General features: G+C 35.8%; 1 protein-coding gene across 8 annotated transcripts in view; it reads left to right on the top strand.

Moving 5' to 3' along the window:
• Positions 1 to 13,624, top strand: part of LOC108973041 (probable phospholipid-transporting ATPase IF) — a 36,177-nt gene that overhangs the window by 19,452 nt on the left and 3,101 nt on the right. For all 8 annotated transcript variants that reach the window (XM_018940040.1, XM_018940039.1, XM_018940036.1 and 5 more), the window contains 9 exons: positions 895 to 1,105; positions 8,816 to 8,941; positions 9,001 to 9,547; positions 9,616 to 10,030; positions 10,600 to 11,272; positions 11,333 to 11,474; positions 11,536 to 12,038; positions 12,097 to 12,910; positions 12,970 to 13,296. In XM_018940040.1, coding sequence (XP_018795585.1) covers positions 895 to 1,105; positions 8,816 to 8,941; positions 9,001 to 9,547; positions 9,616 to 10,030; positions 10,600 to 11,272; positions 11,333 to 11,474; positions 11,536 to 12,038; positions 12,097 to 12,910; positions 12,970 to 13,296 — 3,758 coding nt within the window. The remainder of the gene's footprint in view (positions 1 to 894; positions 1,106 to 8,815; positions 8,942 to 9,000; positions 9,548 to 9,615; positions 10,031 to 10,599; positions 11,273 to 11,332; positions 11,475 to 11,535; positions 12,039 to 12,096; positions 12,911 to 12,969; positions 13,297 to 13,624) is intronic.

The raw sequence follows: 13,624 nt of genomic DNA, 5'->3' as shown, positions 1-13,624 counted from the left end.
AGTTCTTTTTGGTTTTGTGACTTGCTAACTACCAGGTCTCAAATTTGAGGCAATATTTTGAGACTAAAGCTAGAGACTGTTTAGTGAATAGTAACTAGTCACAAATTGAGATTTTACCACAAAATGTCTCAAATAGAGATTAGAGACTGCTTACAGAATCCCGCTATTATTTTAGCTTTTAATAATTTTACATTTCACATATTAGCGACAGCAACAACTTCAAGACCGCCGCCGTGAAGTCGTGCTGTCGTCGAAATAACAGTTCCTATACGAACGTTCATTTTAATTTTTGATAGATGCTGCCTGTCGCTTGCCGCCATTTATGTGTTTCTTACATAAATCTAAACTTAAAGCCCACTTACACTTTGATTTCGTACTTACAATACTGAGGCCAAATGCTGAGTTAGATACATACCTATGAGCGATTTAGGCTAAAACTTGACACAAATACTTCAGTTGGGAGCTTAGTACTCGTATAGTGATGAATTTTCGTAAAGAGTGTTTATAGTTCTTTATTCTTAGTTTACACCCTCACATGAAAGATTAATATTCTCAGCAGTTAAGCAAGCATTGTTTATGAAAATCTGTGGGTCATTAAATCTGCTCTCGACAGAAAAAAATTTAAAATAACGGATTTTTTTTACTAACAGCCACCTCGATACATGTTGTTAATAAAAGTAATCAGTTTGAGCTCCATCGTTGACGTGTCGGTTATCAAAATTCGCCAAATTTTTTTGTCTACACAGAAAATTTTATGAATAACGGATATTGTTGTGAAATATTTCTATCTCTAATTTTTACTGCACTTACACAAATGTACTTTCATTTAGTTATAATTAATTTTGTAATAATTATTTTACTTAATTTAAATTATTTTTGTTTTCCTTTCGTTAGGGTTCCCGTGTGAGTACAATTAATGATTGGCTACAAATCAGAATTGGCGGCGATGAGGAGGTGAAGAAGAAAAAGGGCCGACAGCAATTAAACCGCATCAAATCCACAAAATATACACTAATTACATTCCTGCCACAAAATCTGCTCGAACAGTTTCAACGTATAGCGAATTTTTACTTTCTAATTATGACTATCATATCACTCTTAATCGGTAAGCCACACTTAGCTTAATCTTAAATACATATAAGCTATTTATGCCACAATTATTTTACTTAAAAATTAGATAAATAATATAGTTAAATAAACGTAATATCAAATAGCGGGAGGATGCGAAAATATGTGTTTGTACGAACTGACGAGTGCTAAAAGCCAGATAACGAGTAATTAACAAGTGGTTTTACGCAACGTGAATGAACGTTATTTGCAAAAATAACGCGATACCTTTGACTACGAGACGATTACGTTGAGAACCTTAAAGCATGTAAATGAAAAACAATCATAAAAGATGGAACATTTAATTCAGTCAGGCGAAAATGGTGGTAGGGAAAGGATGTGAGTCGAGCTTGTGCCAATAAAGTCTCTAAGAACTAACACAGTACATTCTGTATTATCGTGATGGAAGAACTTATCGAAATTTTACCCCAGATATTTCACTCCTAGACTCGCAATGATATTCCAATATTACAATAAAAACTTGTATCAACGAGGTCTTTAATTGTCAATTGATAAAACCATCAAATCTTTTGATTTGCCCTCGTCGGAAGAGTTGGAGTGTAGTTCTTTTCGTCTTTAACGCGATCTCAGCCCGGTTTGAACTCGTTGTGTCACTTTCAGACAAATTTTTGTGTCGTGATTTGATCTCTAAAGGCCTTGCGCAACAAAATTTAATGCAAGTTCTCTACATTTTCTATTTGGAACTCACTTTCCTAGGGTTGCACGTTTACCGCAACGCTTGGTCTATATTTCATTATTTAATATACAATTAGTAGGGTTTAGTTATCACTTAATAAGCTATTTATATTCCTAGAAAAAATCCTTCGAAAACTTCGGTCGATAGAGAGGGTTCAAGACAATTAAATATTGTTCAAACAAGAGCACAGTTGGTTTTTCAAGACCATCATTGCGGGTAAACTATAGTAATATAATCCGACTTTTTATTCCGTTATGACAAAGGTTAAAGTTCACCGCATTTGAAAATAAAATAGTAGTAGGAATTAAAAATTAAAAACCCAAACAAAATGCGGAATCTAGAGAACTTATACATAATTTCATAGATACATATATTAATATACATAAGTATGTATGTATGCATGTATATCGAAACGACTTTTCGAAAATAAAAAGCATATTACGGTCGTTGCTTTTGAAAAATGCTCAAATTACTTAAATACTTCTTTGTGCACTTATTTCTGCGAGCCGATATCTAAGAGTAATTTTGTGAATGTTTGTTGATTGAAATTGCTGCAATTAGCATTTTTTTGTTAAACGACAGAATATTCATACGCTCCTCTTGCAGCGCTAAGCATCTAGTGGCGGTGTTTGGCGGACCTTGACCATCACCTTCGTGCGCCAGTTCGCACCCAACGCTGCAGCTCATATTAATGTGGCACAATTAAAGTATCTATTGTCATGTATTGTTGTTGTTGGTGGTTTGTTTGTTTGTTTGTTTTTGCATTCTCTGCTCATTGATTCTGCGTTTTCAGCTCTTTGATTGATGTAGGCAAATAGGAATAGCTGTGCGCGCGGGAACTTCATGCTGGACAGCGTCGCTTGCGTAGCTCAATATACTATATGAATATATGTATGTATCTGCATATGCTGTAGGTGTACACACGCATGTACAAAATTTTTCTATTTGCGTCTTCTCTCGGTGCTAATATTCGATCATACACAGCATTTGTACATATTGCATATTGTTATACCCTGAACGGAGTACAACACGTTTGCCACGAAGCTTGTAACACCCAAAAGAAAACGTTGGCGACGCTATAAAGTATGTACAATTTCTTGGGGATAAAGGAACGTGGCAAAATTTTCAACTCGATAACTCAAAAAACGAAAAGAAAAATCATGCCCATCAGCCCGTTCGCCTGTCTGTAAACATACATATGTATATGCAACTCCCTCATTTTTGTCGGAAGTGCCGGCATCGGATCTCCAATAGCTTGTAGCTGCCATGCAAACATACAGATCGAAATCAAGTTCTTTGATGGAAACTTTTATAGTTGTGTAGGGTATTTTTGTTTTGGTGCAACCGAAGTTAACGTTTTTCCTTGTTTTTGTATTCTGTTTGTTTCTATTGCATATTCGAATTTAAGTTCACTGATTGAATTTATGCGGTGACACTCTTATGTGCAATCAATTAAACTTTTATTGCTATGAATTATGGTTTTCGAATGTTTTGTGGTTGGTACGCGTGGTACTCGAACTATTGTTGATTATTAGAATAGGCTAGGTGTATATATATGTATGTATAGCATTATGAAATTAAGTATATACATACATATGAACATATGTAAATACAATGTGATACATATACATACACGCCTTCGTATATATCTAATGTATGCGATAAGCCCAAATTCCACATTTATTTCAGCCATAATCTCTCGGGAAGTTTTAAAAGAACCTTAAATTTTCTGATTATGGCTCTATCAGCATATTCCATTGATTTACGTTCAGGAGCTTTGCGGATTTTTCTATTTAAGCAGCAAAATAGAATCGGTTTTAACAAAATTTTTGCTATCATAATATTCATCTACACAAAAAAGGCAAAAGCCAGTTCAGAGTAACAACCAATTTCTACCCATTTTTTAATATTTTTCCTTTTTTAACAGCTACAGTTAAAACAATGTCGTTTTTCCACCTCTGAAAATTAATAATTAACAACATTATTGTACATACTTATATTATGAGAAAAAAGTACCCGGAAATTGTTTTGGTAAAAGGATAAATTTTTTTTTATTCGCCTTCAAGCTAATCCCCACCAGATGTAATACGATTTCAACGTCAACGATTTTTCCAGTTCTCAAGACACATTTCATAAATACTTTAGTTCTTCCATCGAATTTGGTTATAACTCTTCGATCGACTGAAGGGAGTTTCTAGTCTAGAAATGCTATTTAACGGAATTTTTTAAAGTTCAATAAAAAAAAAAAAAAACTAAGGACATTTTTACCATCCAATTTTTTATCAGATATTTATTGATATTTTAAGAATACAAAAAAAAAAATTAAAAAAAATTTTTTGTGATAATTTGATTAATTGCGGCGTGGTGGTGTGGCAGGGGTTGAAAATAAGGATGCGTCCTTCCTGACGCGATTCCAACACTTTGGGTGATCTGACAAAAAAAAAAAAAAAAAAAATTTTAATCAGTACAAATGCCGCTAGGATAAAGAAAAAAAGAAATTTTTCAGTAAATGGCGACTGTTTGAATTTTTTGCCCGTTTTTTGGCAAAGATCAAAATTTTCTAAAAATAGTAAAAATCAAAATTTTTTAAAATCCTAGTTCCAGTCATAGAGATATATGAAGAAACAAATCAAATTTCAAGTTAATCGGTTCATTAGAACTTGAGAAATCATGTCAGAAGTCTTGAAAATAGTAATTTCGAGAAAAACGCGATTAAAGATTTGAGTCTTACTGCAGGCAGTCTATACTTACATTTCGTTAATCGGCCATTCCTGCTTCGTACATTTATTTCGGCTAAACGAGCTGTTCTAGCTTCTTTAGAAGCTTCAGAAGCTCGTCCTTCAGAGCGACGTATTCGTGTCTTGTCCCATTTGTCAGCGAATGTATAGGTTTCTGGACCAATAGTGATTCTCATGATGCTCATTATTTTTAAAGCCGGTTTGCACGCTGCGTCACTAAAATATCTATAAGTCGGTAAATAATAGGAATTTTAAAAATTTCTTTGGGGAATATATTCCTAAAGGCCCAGTCTTTCAGAATATGCAAAAAAAAAAAGTATACTAGACTAGTGCGGGTTCCACGGAGCGGCAATTTCAGTTTGGGTAACAAGAAAAAATCATACGGAGTCAAATTTAGTGAATACGGTGGTTGTTCGAAGTTATTCACTGCGTTTTTAACTTTAATTTCGATGACAATAGTGGCTCGATGCGATGGGGCATTATCATCAAATATGTCTGTTCCTCCGGAACAAAATCATGATGCAACAATCAACGAGTATAGAAAAATACAATGAGCATCACCTTTCTTTTTGCGCGACTTTGGCGTGGGTTTTTTGGTTTCGGCTCTTTTTTTTTTAATCGATTCCGATGACTTTTTTGCATGTCAAACTCATAAACCCATGTCTCATGCTTTCCATGAATGTGGGATCGCAATTCATATGGTCATGTCCAAAGAGGTCTGTTTACGGTACTCCTTCTGAAAAAAAATGAGCTTTATCGGAACGAGTCGAACTAGATTGCGTGTCATACTCAAAATATCCATACCGAACTCTCTTGACATCACACTACAATTTGCCTGACGATTTTCAAGCATCACATTCCAAAAGAGGCATGTCTTCAACAATTTCTCGACCGCCTTTGAGGGCTTTGTAGGCTTGGTAAAACTAAATCGTAAGCCTTTTTAGCATTCGTAAAGATTCTACACACGAAATTTGCATATAAATACAAAGTACTTTGCTCTAAATTTTTATTTGAAAAGTATGCAATTTCTCTGTCCATGACTGTTTGTATATTCTTAATGCTCATACTTTTCCAAGTTGTTTGATCTGGCCTCTCCTTGTAAGGTTGTAAATCATCTTTGACTTTAGAATTTTGTAAGAAGACTTTACATTATATTATTAATATATAAAAAATATAATTTAATTAACACAACGAATGACAACTGTGTACACTTACATAAAATTGCACTTGAATTACCCAACGGAATCCACGGAAATTTCAATGTTTATTTAGCTAATTGTACGGTAATGAAACCAAAGCAGATTCAATAATTAAAATTTTATTCATTGAGCTGTAAAAATGTCTGCACGTGGAGGAAAATATTTTTACTGTTTTTCACGTTGCATTAAGTACTTTTTTGTACAGAAGATATGTGTATGTACATACATATGTATACAGTATTGTAGATTGTAAAGAATAGAAGCTTAATTTCCACACCAGCTTTAAATCCATGCAAAATTCGAGCAAATATTTATTTTGCGGCAAAAATAATTAGGAAACGTGTATGACATATTTACCCATATTGTAATTGCATCACTGCAAAATAAAACAATGCAATTAGCCCTTTATTTGAACAAAATATTTGAACACAGTCACTGTCATTACTATTATATTATATAATGCAGGAAGTAATATGAATGTTACTCTTTACTTCATTAGAACTAAATGAAAATTGATGGCATGGAAACCTATTTGTACGAGTACATATCAGTTTGTTAACAATATGTCGTAAGAATATATTAGCACGATATTTAATTTCGCAGTGTTCGGAGATGTTATATACATAGATTGTCCAACAGTTGTGAACACGTATCTTTTGAAGGTTAGGTCTAACGACAAAGCATATGAATTCCATAACATAGGCACACTCTCTCAATATCGATATGCATTTACATCTTGTTTGGTATAGGCGAATTCGGTTAGTATTTTATCATCTCGTCACGAATTCAACAATAATATCTATGCCTATGAATGACCATACAGAACTAATTTCCCACTCGAACGGAAATTTCATTAAATAAGCTCACATATTGAACAACATAAAAGGTTTCAAGTAAGTTGGGAATATGGATAGGCTTAAGACAACGAACTATACAAGCCAAAATGTTTCGTCCCAATTTTAGAAAGATAACTCACACATTGGCCGACGTATTAAGTATAAAATCTGTTTGAATAACAAATGTTATAATATAATGTCGACCGGAAGTTGAAATTCGTACATTAGGTATATGAAGGTTAGATTAGTAGTATTGATCTAATTTTTCCCACTTCCACTTCCCACGGAATGTTTGAAAATACTTAATTAGGTTTAAAATATGGTGCCTAAAGGAAGTATGCTAATGCCGATATTTAATTTTTTCTGAAGTATCGTTTGCATGGATAGAAGGACATACAGTCAGTCAGCCGGAATTCAACTAGTCTGGTCATCGTGATCGTTTTCATCGATATAAATGATGCATTTTTTCTTGTAGATGATAGAAATAACCATTAGGTGAACAAAACTATGATACTCAGTTACATAATAAAATGAGTGTATAGAAAGAGGGATAGTTCTTGTGTAATTTTGTTAATTTCTTAACTAAAATAAAACGATACCTAAGTTTTTTTAGAATTGACCAATATGTTTAGAAAATATTAAAATTTTGTCTAAAAGTATGTTATGTCATGTCGATAGCAAATTTTATATCACATATAATTTTTCCACTTAAATTACAGGCCCTGGAGTTATGCTTCCAATAGTTAAAGCCTTTGTTCTTCGATGGAAGTGAACGCATTAAATAACGATTTATTTTAAATTTTTATCAATATGTACTTAAAGCATCAAGTTTTTGAACTAATTCAGATTTCTGTTTCTATTGGTTGCCTAAGTATTGAAGTAATTTAGATTTCTGTTTCTGTTGATCATCCACGTATTGAAGTATAATAAACTTCTATTTCTGTTAACCGTCTAAGTATTTCAAATTTCTATTAATGTTAATTGTATAAGTATTGAAGTAATACAGCTTTCTTTTGTTCGTGTGAGTACTGAAGTAATCCAGATTTCTGTTAATCGCATAAATAATGAAGTAATAACTACAGATTTCTGTTTCTGTTTCAAATAACTTCTGACATTTGTTATCATTTGCATAAACTTGTGTATTAACTTTTATCATACTCTCAGGGTTACATATGCAGCTTAAAATTGTCAATTCGTATAAAACAAATAATAACGATTGCAAGTGCAACGAAAATTTTTGTGTATGTATATTAACTACAGTTACTGCCAAAGAAAAATATGAAAGGAAGACTAAGGCTGTGAACAACCAAATGCTCTAAAAATTAAAAGTGAATATAGAGTGTCAGTCAACACATATTCACAATGAGCCAACATTATCATAACCATGTTTCATACTAATTTGGTTATAAAACCGTATCATTTGGCAATTTGATTAGGAAAATACGACCTATACTCTCCCAAGCAATGATGAATAAATCTAAGATACGCCAACTACATAGTAATAATTTCAAGCAATCCACGTATTCTCTCAATGGTCCGATCGCAGAATAAGCACAGCTGCAGGAGTGTTTCTAGCAGATAGCCAAACCTTAACTCAAAGTTAAAACTAGGAACGGTCAAAAAGTTATCCAAAAAATCTTCCGATTTTTTAGAGCGGGTGAAAAAAATAAACCTGTAAATTATTATGAAATTCTATAAATGCACCTTATGCCAAAACATTATTAATTCAGATATTTTAAACTTTATATTGAGATTTTGGCTTCGCGACATACAAAAAAGCTAAGTGTTCAGTTTGTATGGCTATAGTAATCCGATCTGAACAATTTTTTCTGAGGTTATATTATTACCTAAAGCAGTAATCCATGTCCAATTTCGTGAAGATACCACTTCAAATGCGAACGTTTTCTATTCAAGCCCTTCATTTCGATCGTTCGGTTTGTATGGCAGCTATATGCTATAGGTAACCGATCTGAACAATTTCTTTGGACATTACATTGTTGCTTTAGAAAATAATCTATACCAAATTTCGTTAAGATACATTGTCAAATGTGAAAGTTTTCCATACAAGAAGTTGATTCCGATTGTTCAGTTTGTATGGCAGCTATATGTTATAGTGGTATTACAAAACTAGGTCCCACATATTGACAAGTACGAAATAGCTCTACCGATTTAAAATTATTTACTATTATAAGTATCTTATAAACTAATTTAGTTTCACCCATTTTTGTTATTTTTCAGATAGCCCGGTCTCTCCGCTGACATCATTGCTACCACTGGTTTTTGTAATCGCATTGACTGCCGCTAAGCAGGGCTATGAAGATTTCTTACGGTACAGAACCGATAATGTTGTAAATCGTGCGCCAGGTGCGTATTTATGAAAACTTAAGATTCAAAGCACATTTCAATTGTTCTATTCAATTTAGTGACGGTCATACGTAACGGATTGGCAGCAAACATTCAATCGCAATATGTATGCCCAGGCGACTTGGTGGTGGTGGAGCGCGATTGTGATGTTCCCTGTGATTTGGTGTTATTGCGTAGCACCGATCCACATGGCAAATGTTTTATAACGACCGCCAACTTGGATGGTGAATCCAATTTGAAGACGTTGATGGTGCCACGTGATTTGCCGTTGGTCGATATAAACCAGCTGCATAAATTGGGCATCATCGAGTGTGAGAGTCCTAAGACTGATCTCTATAGTTTCAATGGTAAGATAGAACTGACCGGTGGTGAGGGGCGCGTGCTGCCAATTTCAACCGACAACGTGCTGTTACGTGGCTCACGCGTCAAGAATACCGAATGCGTTATTGGGTGTGCCGTATACACGGGCATGACTACCAAGCTGCAGCTGAACAGCCGGCTAACGCGCAATAAGTCTGCCTCTAGTGAGATATACGTGAATCGTTTCTTGGTCGTGGTGCTGATGTTGATGATAGGAATCGTTACTATGTTATACTTCTTCAAACGGTGAGTCAATCGTACAATGATTGAATTTCGAAGTGTTTTTTAGACTGCTACTCTTATTTGTACTGCAGTTATGAGGAGATCTTTGTGATACCTAAGCTTGCATATTTGGGTCCTGCTGCTGACGGCTACAGTGTCAAACAATTCTTACAGGATTACCTCTCTTTCTTGATACTGTTTAATTACCTCATTCCAATATCTTTATATGTAACCATTGAGTTGCAACGTGGTATTAGTGGGTTGTTCATGGAGTGGGATCTGCAATTGTATGATGAAGCAACAGACGAACATTTCATAGTAAACACATCCAATTTAAATGAAGAACTTGGTCAGATCAACATTTTGTTTTCGGATAAGACTGGCACATTAACGAAAAACGAAATGGTTTTCCAACAGTGCGCCATAAATGGACGAAAATATACCTTCAAAAAGACACGGTTGCTGGAAGATGGGAGCGGCGCATTGATAGATATAAACAAGTTCAACGTAAGTTTACAAAACATGAGAAAGAAATTGTAAAATTTGAGGGTGTAAGAATCAGAGGTGTTTTTCTTTGCGATTTAGAGTTACGTACTATCGCAAATATGTATTATGGTAGAACATTCATAAAATCGAGAAGTGGTCTGTTTTAAACTCGTTAATACATTTTAGTTCATGTATCAAATATCTATAAAGTCTGATCTATTTCGAGGTGTATTATCTGCTCACCAAAGTGTATTTTAAATAAATCTATTGATTGAAGTGATGTGTGCGAAGTGACATCGTCTTGTTGAAACCAAATATCGCCGAGATCTCAAGCTTCAATTTCAGGTATCACATAGTCGGTTATCATGGCGACATGCCGAAACTTTGTTCACATCTTTCCATGATTAAATGACTAACAATACTGAACATGACAGCCTGACATGACTCACGTGTGATCTGTCAAAAAAAAAAAAAAAAAGACTATTGAAAAGTACCTCTACTTGAATCACTTGTTAAATATATATCACAAACTCAATTTAAAATACCTTTATATTTTAATATTAATAACTCCTTATTCTTAATATTTCCAGAAAGACCAAAGGGTTTTCTTTGAAGCATTGGCTATATGTCACACTGTTCAAGTAGCAGGGGAATCAAACGCTGATGCTACCTATGAAATTGAAACACCCGATAAAGAAATGAATGGCAGGAGTGGACTGGCCAAAATGTACTCCATTTCCGATATCACCGAGGAGAGTCATAATTCCAGTCGACAAAGCGGTGTAGATTCCGATCACTCGCAAACATTGGAAACAAGTCTATCCAATAATCCCGATGGAACAAAAAATGAGGCCAGTATCGACAATAGCATTATGAACATGTCCAACGGCACAGGTTTAAGTCGTTCGAATGGTACGAATGGTGCAAATATGACTTCTGACGTCAATCCGCTGCTTCACGAAGCAAATAAAGAAGAGAAACGAAAACGACCGCTAATTGTCAAACGAAGTCCAAATTTTACGCGCGCCTCATCGAGAATACATCCAGCTCCAATGGGGAATGACGGACAGCTCTCCATAGAAATGGTGAGCCGCGCCACTAATGCAAATTTGTTAGCAACACCCGGTTCACGACCCACTTCATTACCCTTCACACGTTCTACATCAGCCATCGATTTGCCCGATCTAGCAGTTGCACCCTCACCGACTGGACACAAACGATCGCAATCTTATGGCGCACAAAATGCATATTTAACAGCACCAGGTGAGTTTGGTGCCTTCATACATTTGACTTTAATAGAATAAACATATGACTTATTCGCAGTGCAACAAGGCGGAATTGTCATTCGCACAGCCAGTAATATGTCGCGTGAATCTTATGCAACGCCTAGTTTTCAACGGCAACCAACCCTTCTGTTACGTGCGGAGTCACAGCGTCGCAAGAATGAGATCGAACAAGTTGTGCAGTGAGTGTTTCTTATTTTATTGCTAATATAAGTGTCTTTATTAATAAAAATTTTCTCGCAGCACCCTCGACTATCAAGCCTCCAGTCCAGACGAAAAGGCGCTCGTTGAGGCTTCCGCCAATCTGGGTCTCGTTTATATGGGTGATGATGATGAGGTCTTACGAATACGTGTCGTACCGCCACACTTGGATTATTCGCGGCCCTTTAACGTTGGCAAAGTCAACGAAATACGTTTCAATCGCTTACACGTACTGGAGTTCTCTTCTGATCGTAAACGAATGAGTGTGATTGTGAAAGACGAGAACGGCACGAAATGGATTTACACAAAAGGTGCAGAAAGTTATGTGTTCCCGCTTTGTGCCAACAATCAGGCATATAATGTGTCGCGAACCGATGCACACATAAGCGATTTCGCAAGGCAAGGTCTGCGTACATTGGCCGTAGCGAGGCGACGGGTTGGTGATGACGAGTACCGCACTTTCATCGACGAAGTGAATGTGGCAAACAGTTCGTTGGAAAATCGAAAGGAGTTGTTAGAGCAGAGCTATGCTAAAATCGAGTGCAGTGAGTAGCATCCCTTCATTCTAATAAGTAATAAGCTTTCAAACTAAATTCGTTGCAGATCTCGAGTTACTGGGTGCCACCGCCGTTGAAGATGCGTTACAAGACGATGTAGCTGATACACTGATCTCACTGCAAACAGCCGGTATCAAAATTTGGGTGTTAACCGGTGATAAGGTCGAAACGGCACTTAACATAGCGTTATCATGTGGTCACATACCGCCCAATGCCATCAAGTATTTTATAATCGACTGTAGATCGAAGGAGGATATGATGGTGCACTTGAATGCGTTGGATCGTGAAATTATTTTCGGGATTGGCGCGCAGTGTGCGCTACTCATCGATGGAAAGAGTTTAAGTATCGCATTGAGTGAGACACCAGAAATATTCCGCGATATAGCAATCAAATGCACGGCAGTACTTTGTTGCCGCTTAAGTCCATTGCAGAAGAGTGAGGTAGTAGCTTTAATTAGAACTTCGTCAGAGGATTACACAACTGCTGCCGTGGGCGATGGTGCAAATGATGTGTCAATGATACAGGAGGCACATGTGGGTCTTGGCATTATGGGGAAAGAGGGTCGACAAGCGGCACGCTGTGCTGATTTTTCTTTCGCCAAGTTTTCTATGCTGAAACGTTTAATACTAGTACATGGACATTATCACACGACGCGCCTGTCTCTCTTGGTGCTTTATTTCTTCTATAAAAATATCGTGTTTATGGGCATAATATTCCTGTTTCAATTTTATGCGCTCTTTTCAACGCAATCCGTGTACGACTCTCTGTTTCTGACCCTATACAATGTGATCTATACTTCGCTGCCGATTCTATTTATTTCTCTTACAGAGAAAGCATACAGCGAGGAGACGCTTTTGAAGTAAATGCTGAAGTTTTCCTATATACATATATTTAAATAACATGATTTTTTCTTCGCAGGCAACCAGAACTTTATAAAAAAAATATAAACAACAAGGGACTTCATTGGCAGTACTTCATCGGTTGGATACTTTTTGCCATATATCACACATTGATCATTTACTATTTCACATTTTATGTGTTTTCCACAAACAATATTCTACTAAATGTTGGCCAGCCGGCGGAATTTTCTTCTTTTGGCACTCTGCTCATTGAGATCGTTGTTGTTGTGGTCAACTTAAAACTAATGCTGCAGTCCAAGTACCTCAGTTATTGGTATATAGCGACGATTTTGGGCTCTATATTGACGTTCATGATAACTACTGTTATCTATAACGTAATTGATTTGTAAGTATATTGAAAACCAAACGTAATATTTTTAATACCTTCATTCAAAAATCGTTGCCTTCTTTTTTATTTACGAAAATTGCTTGGCCAATCCCGAGTGAACCTGTTTTTGGTGATTAAAAACACGTCGAAACAAGTAAAGAAGGGCTAAATTCGGGTGTCACCGAACATTTTATACTCTCGCATGATAACGTGATAACAGAGATTTCAGGCATAGTTGTGAACCGATTTCACCCATATTTGGTACATGTCATCAGGGTGTTAAGAAAATATCCGAATTTCATTGAAATCGGTCGAGTACTTCCTGAGATATGGTTTTTGGTCCATA

Source organism: Bactrocera latifrons, unplaced genomic scaffold, assembly GCF_001853355.1.
Source record: "Bactrocera latifrons isolate USDA-ARS-PBARC rearing strain unplaced genomic scaffold, ASM185335v1 scaffold_45, whole genome shotgun sequence".
NCBI classification, from domain to species: Eukaryota; Metazoa; Arthropoda; class Insecta; order Diptera; family Tephritidae; genus Bactrocera; species Bactrocera latifrons.
Note: the sequence above shows the minus strand (reverse complement) of the source record. Positions and strands in the feature narration are given on the sequence as shown.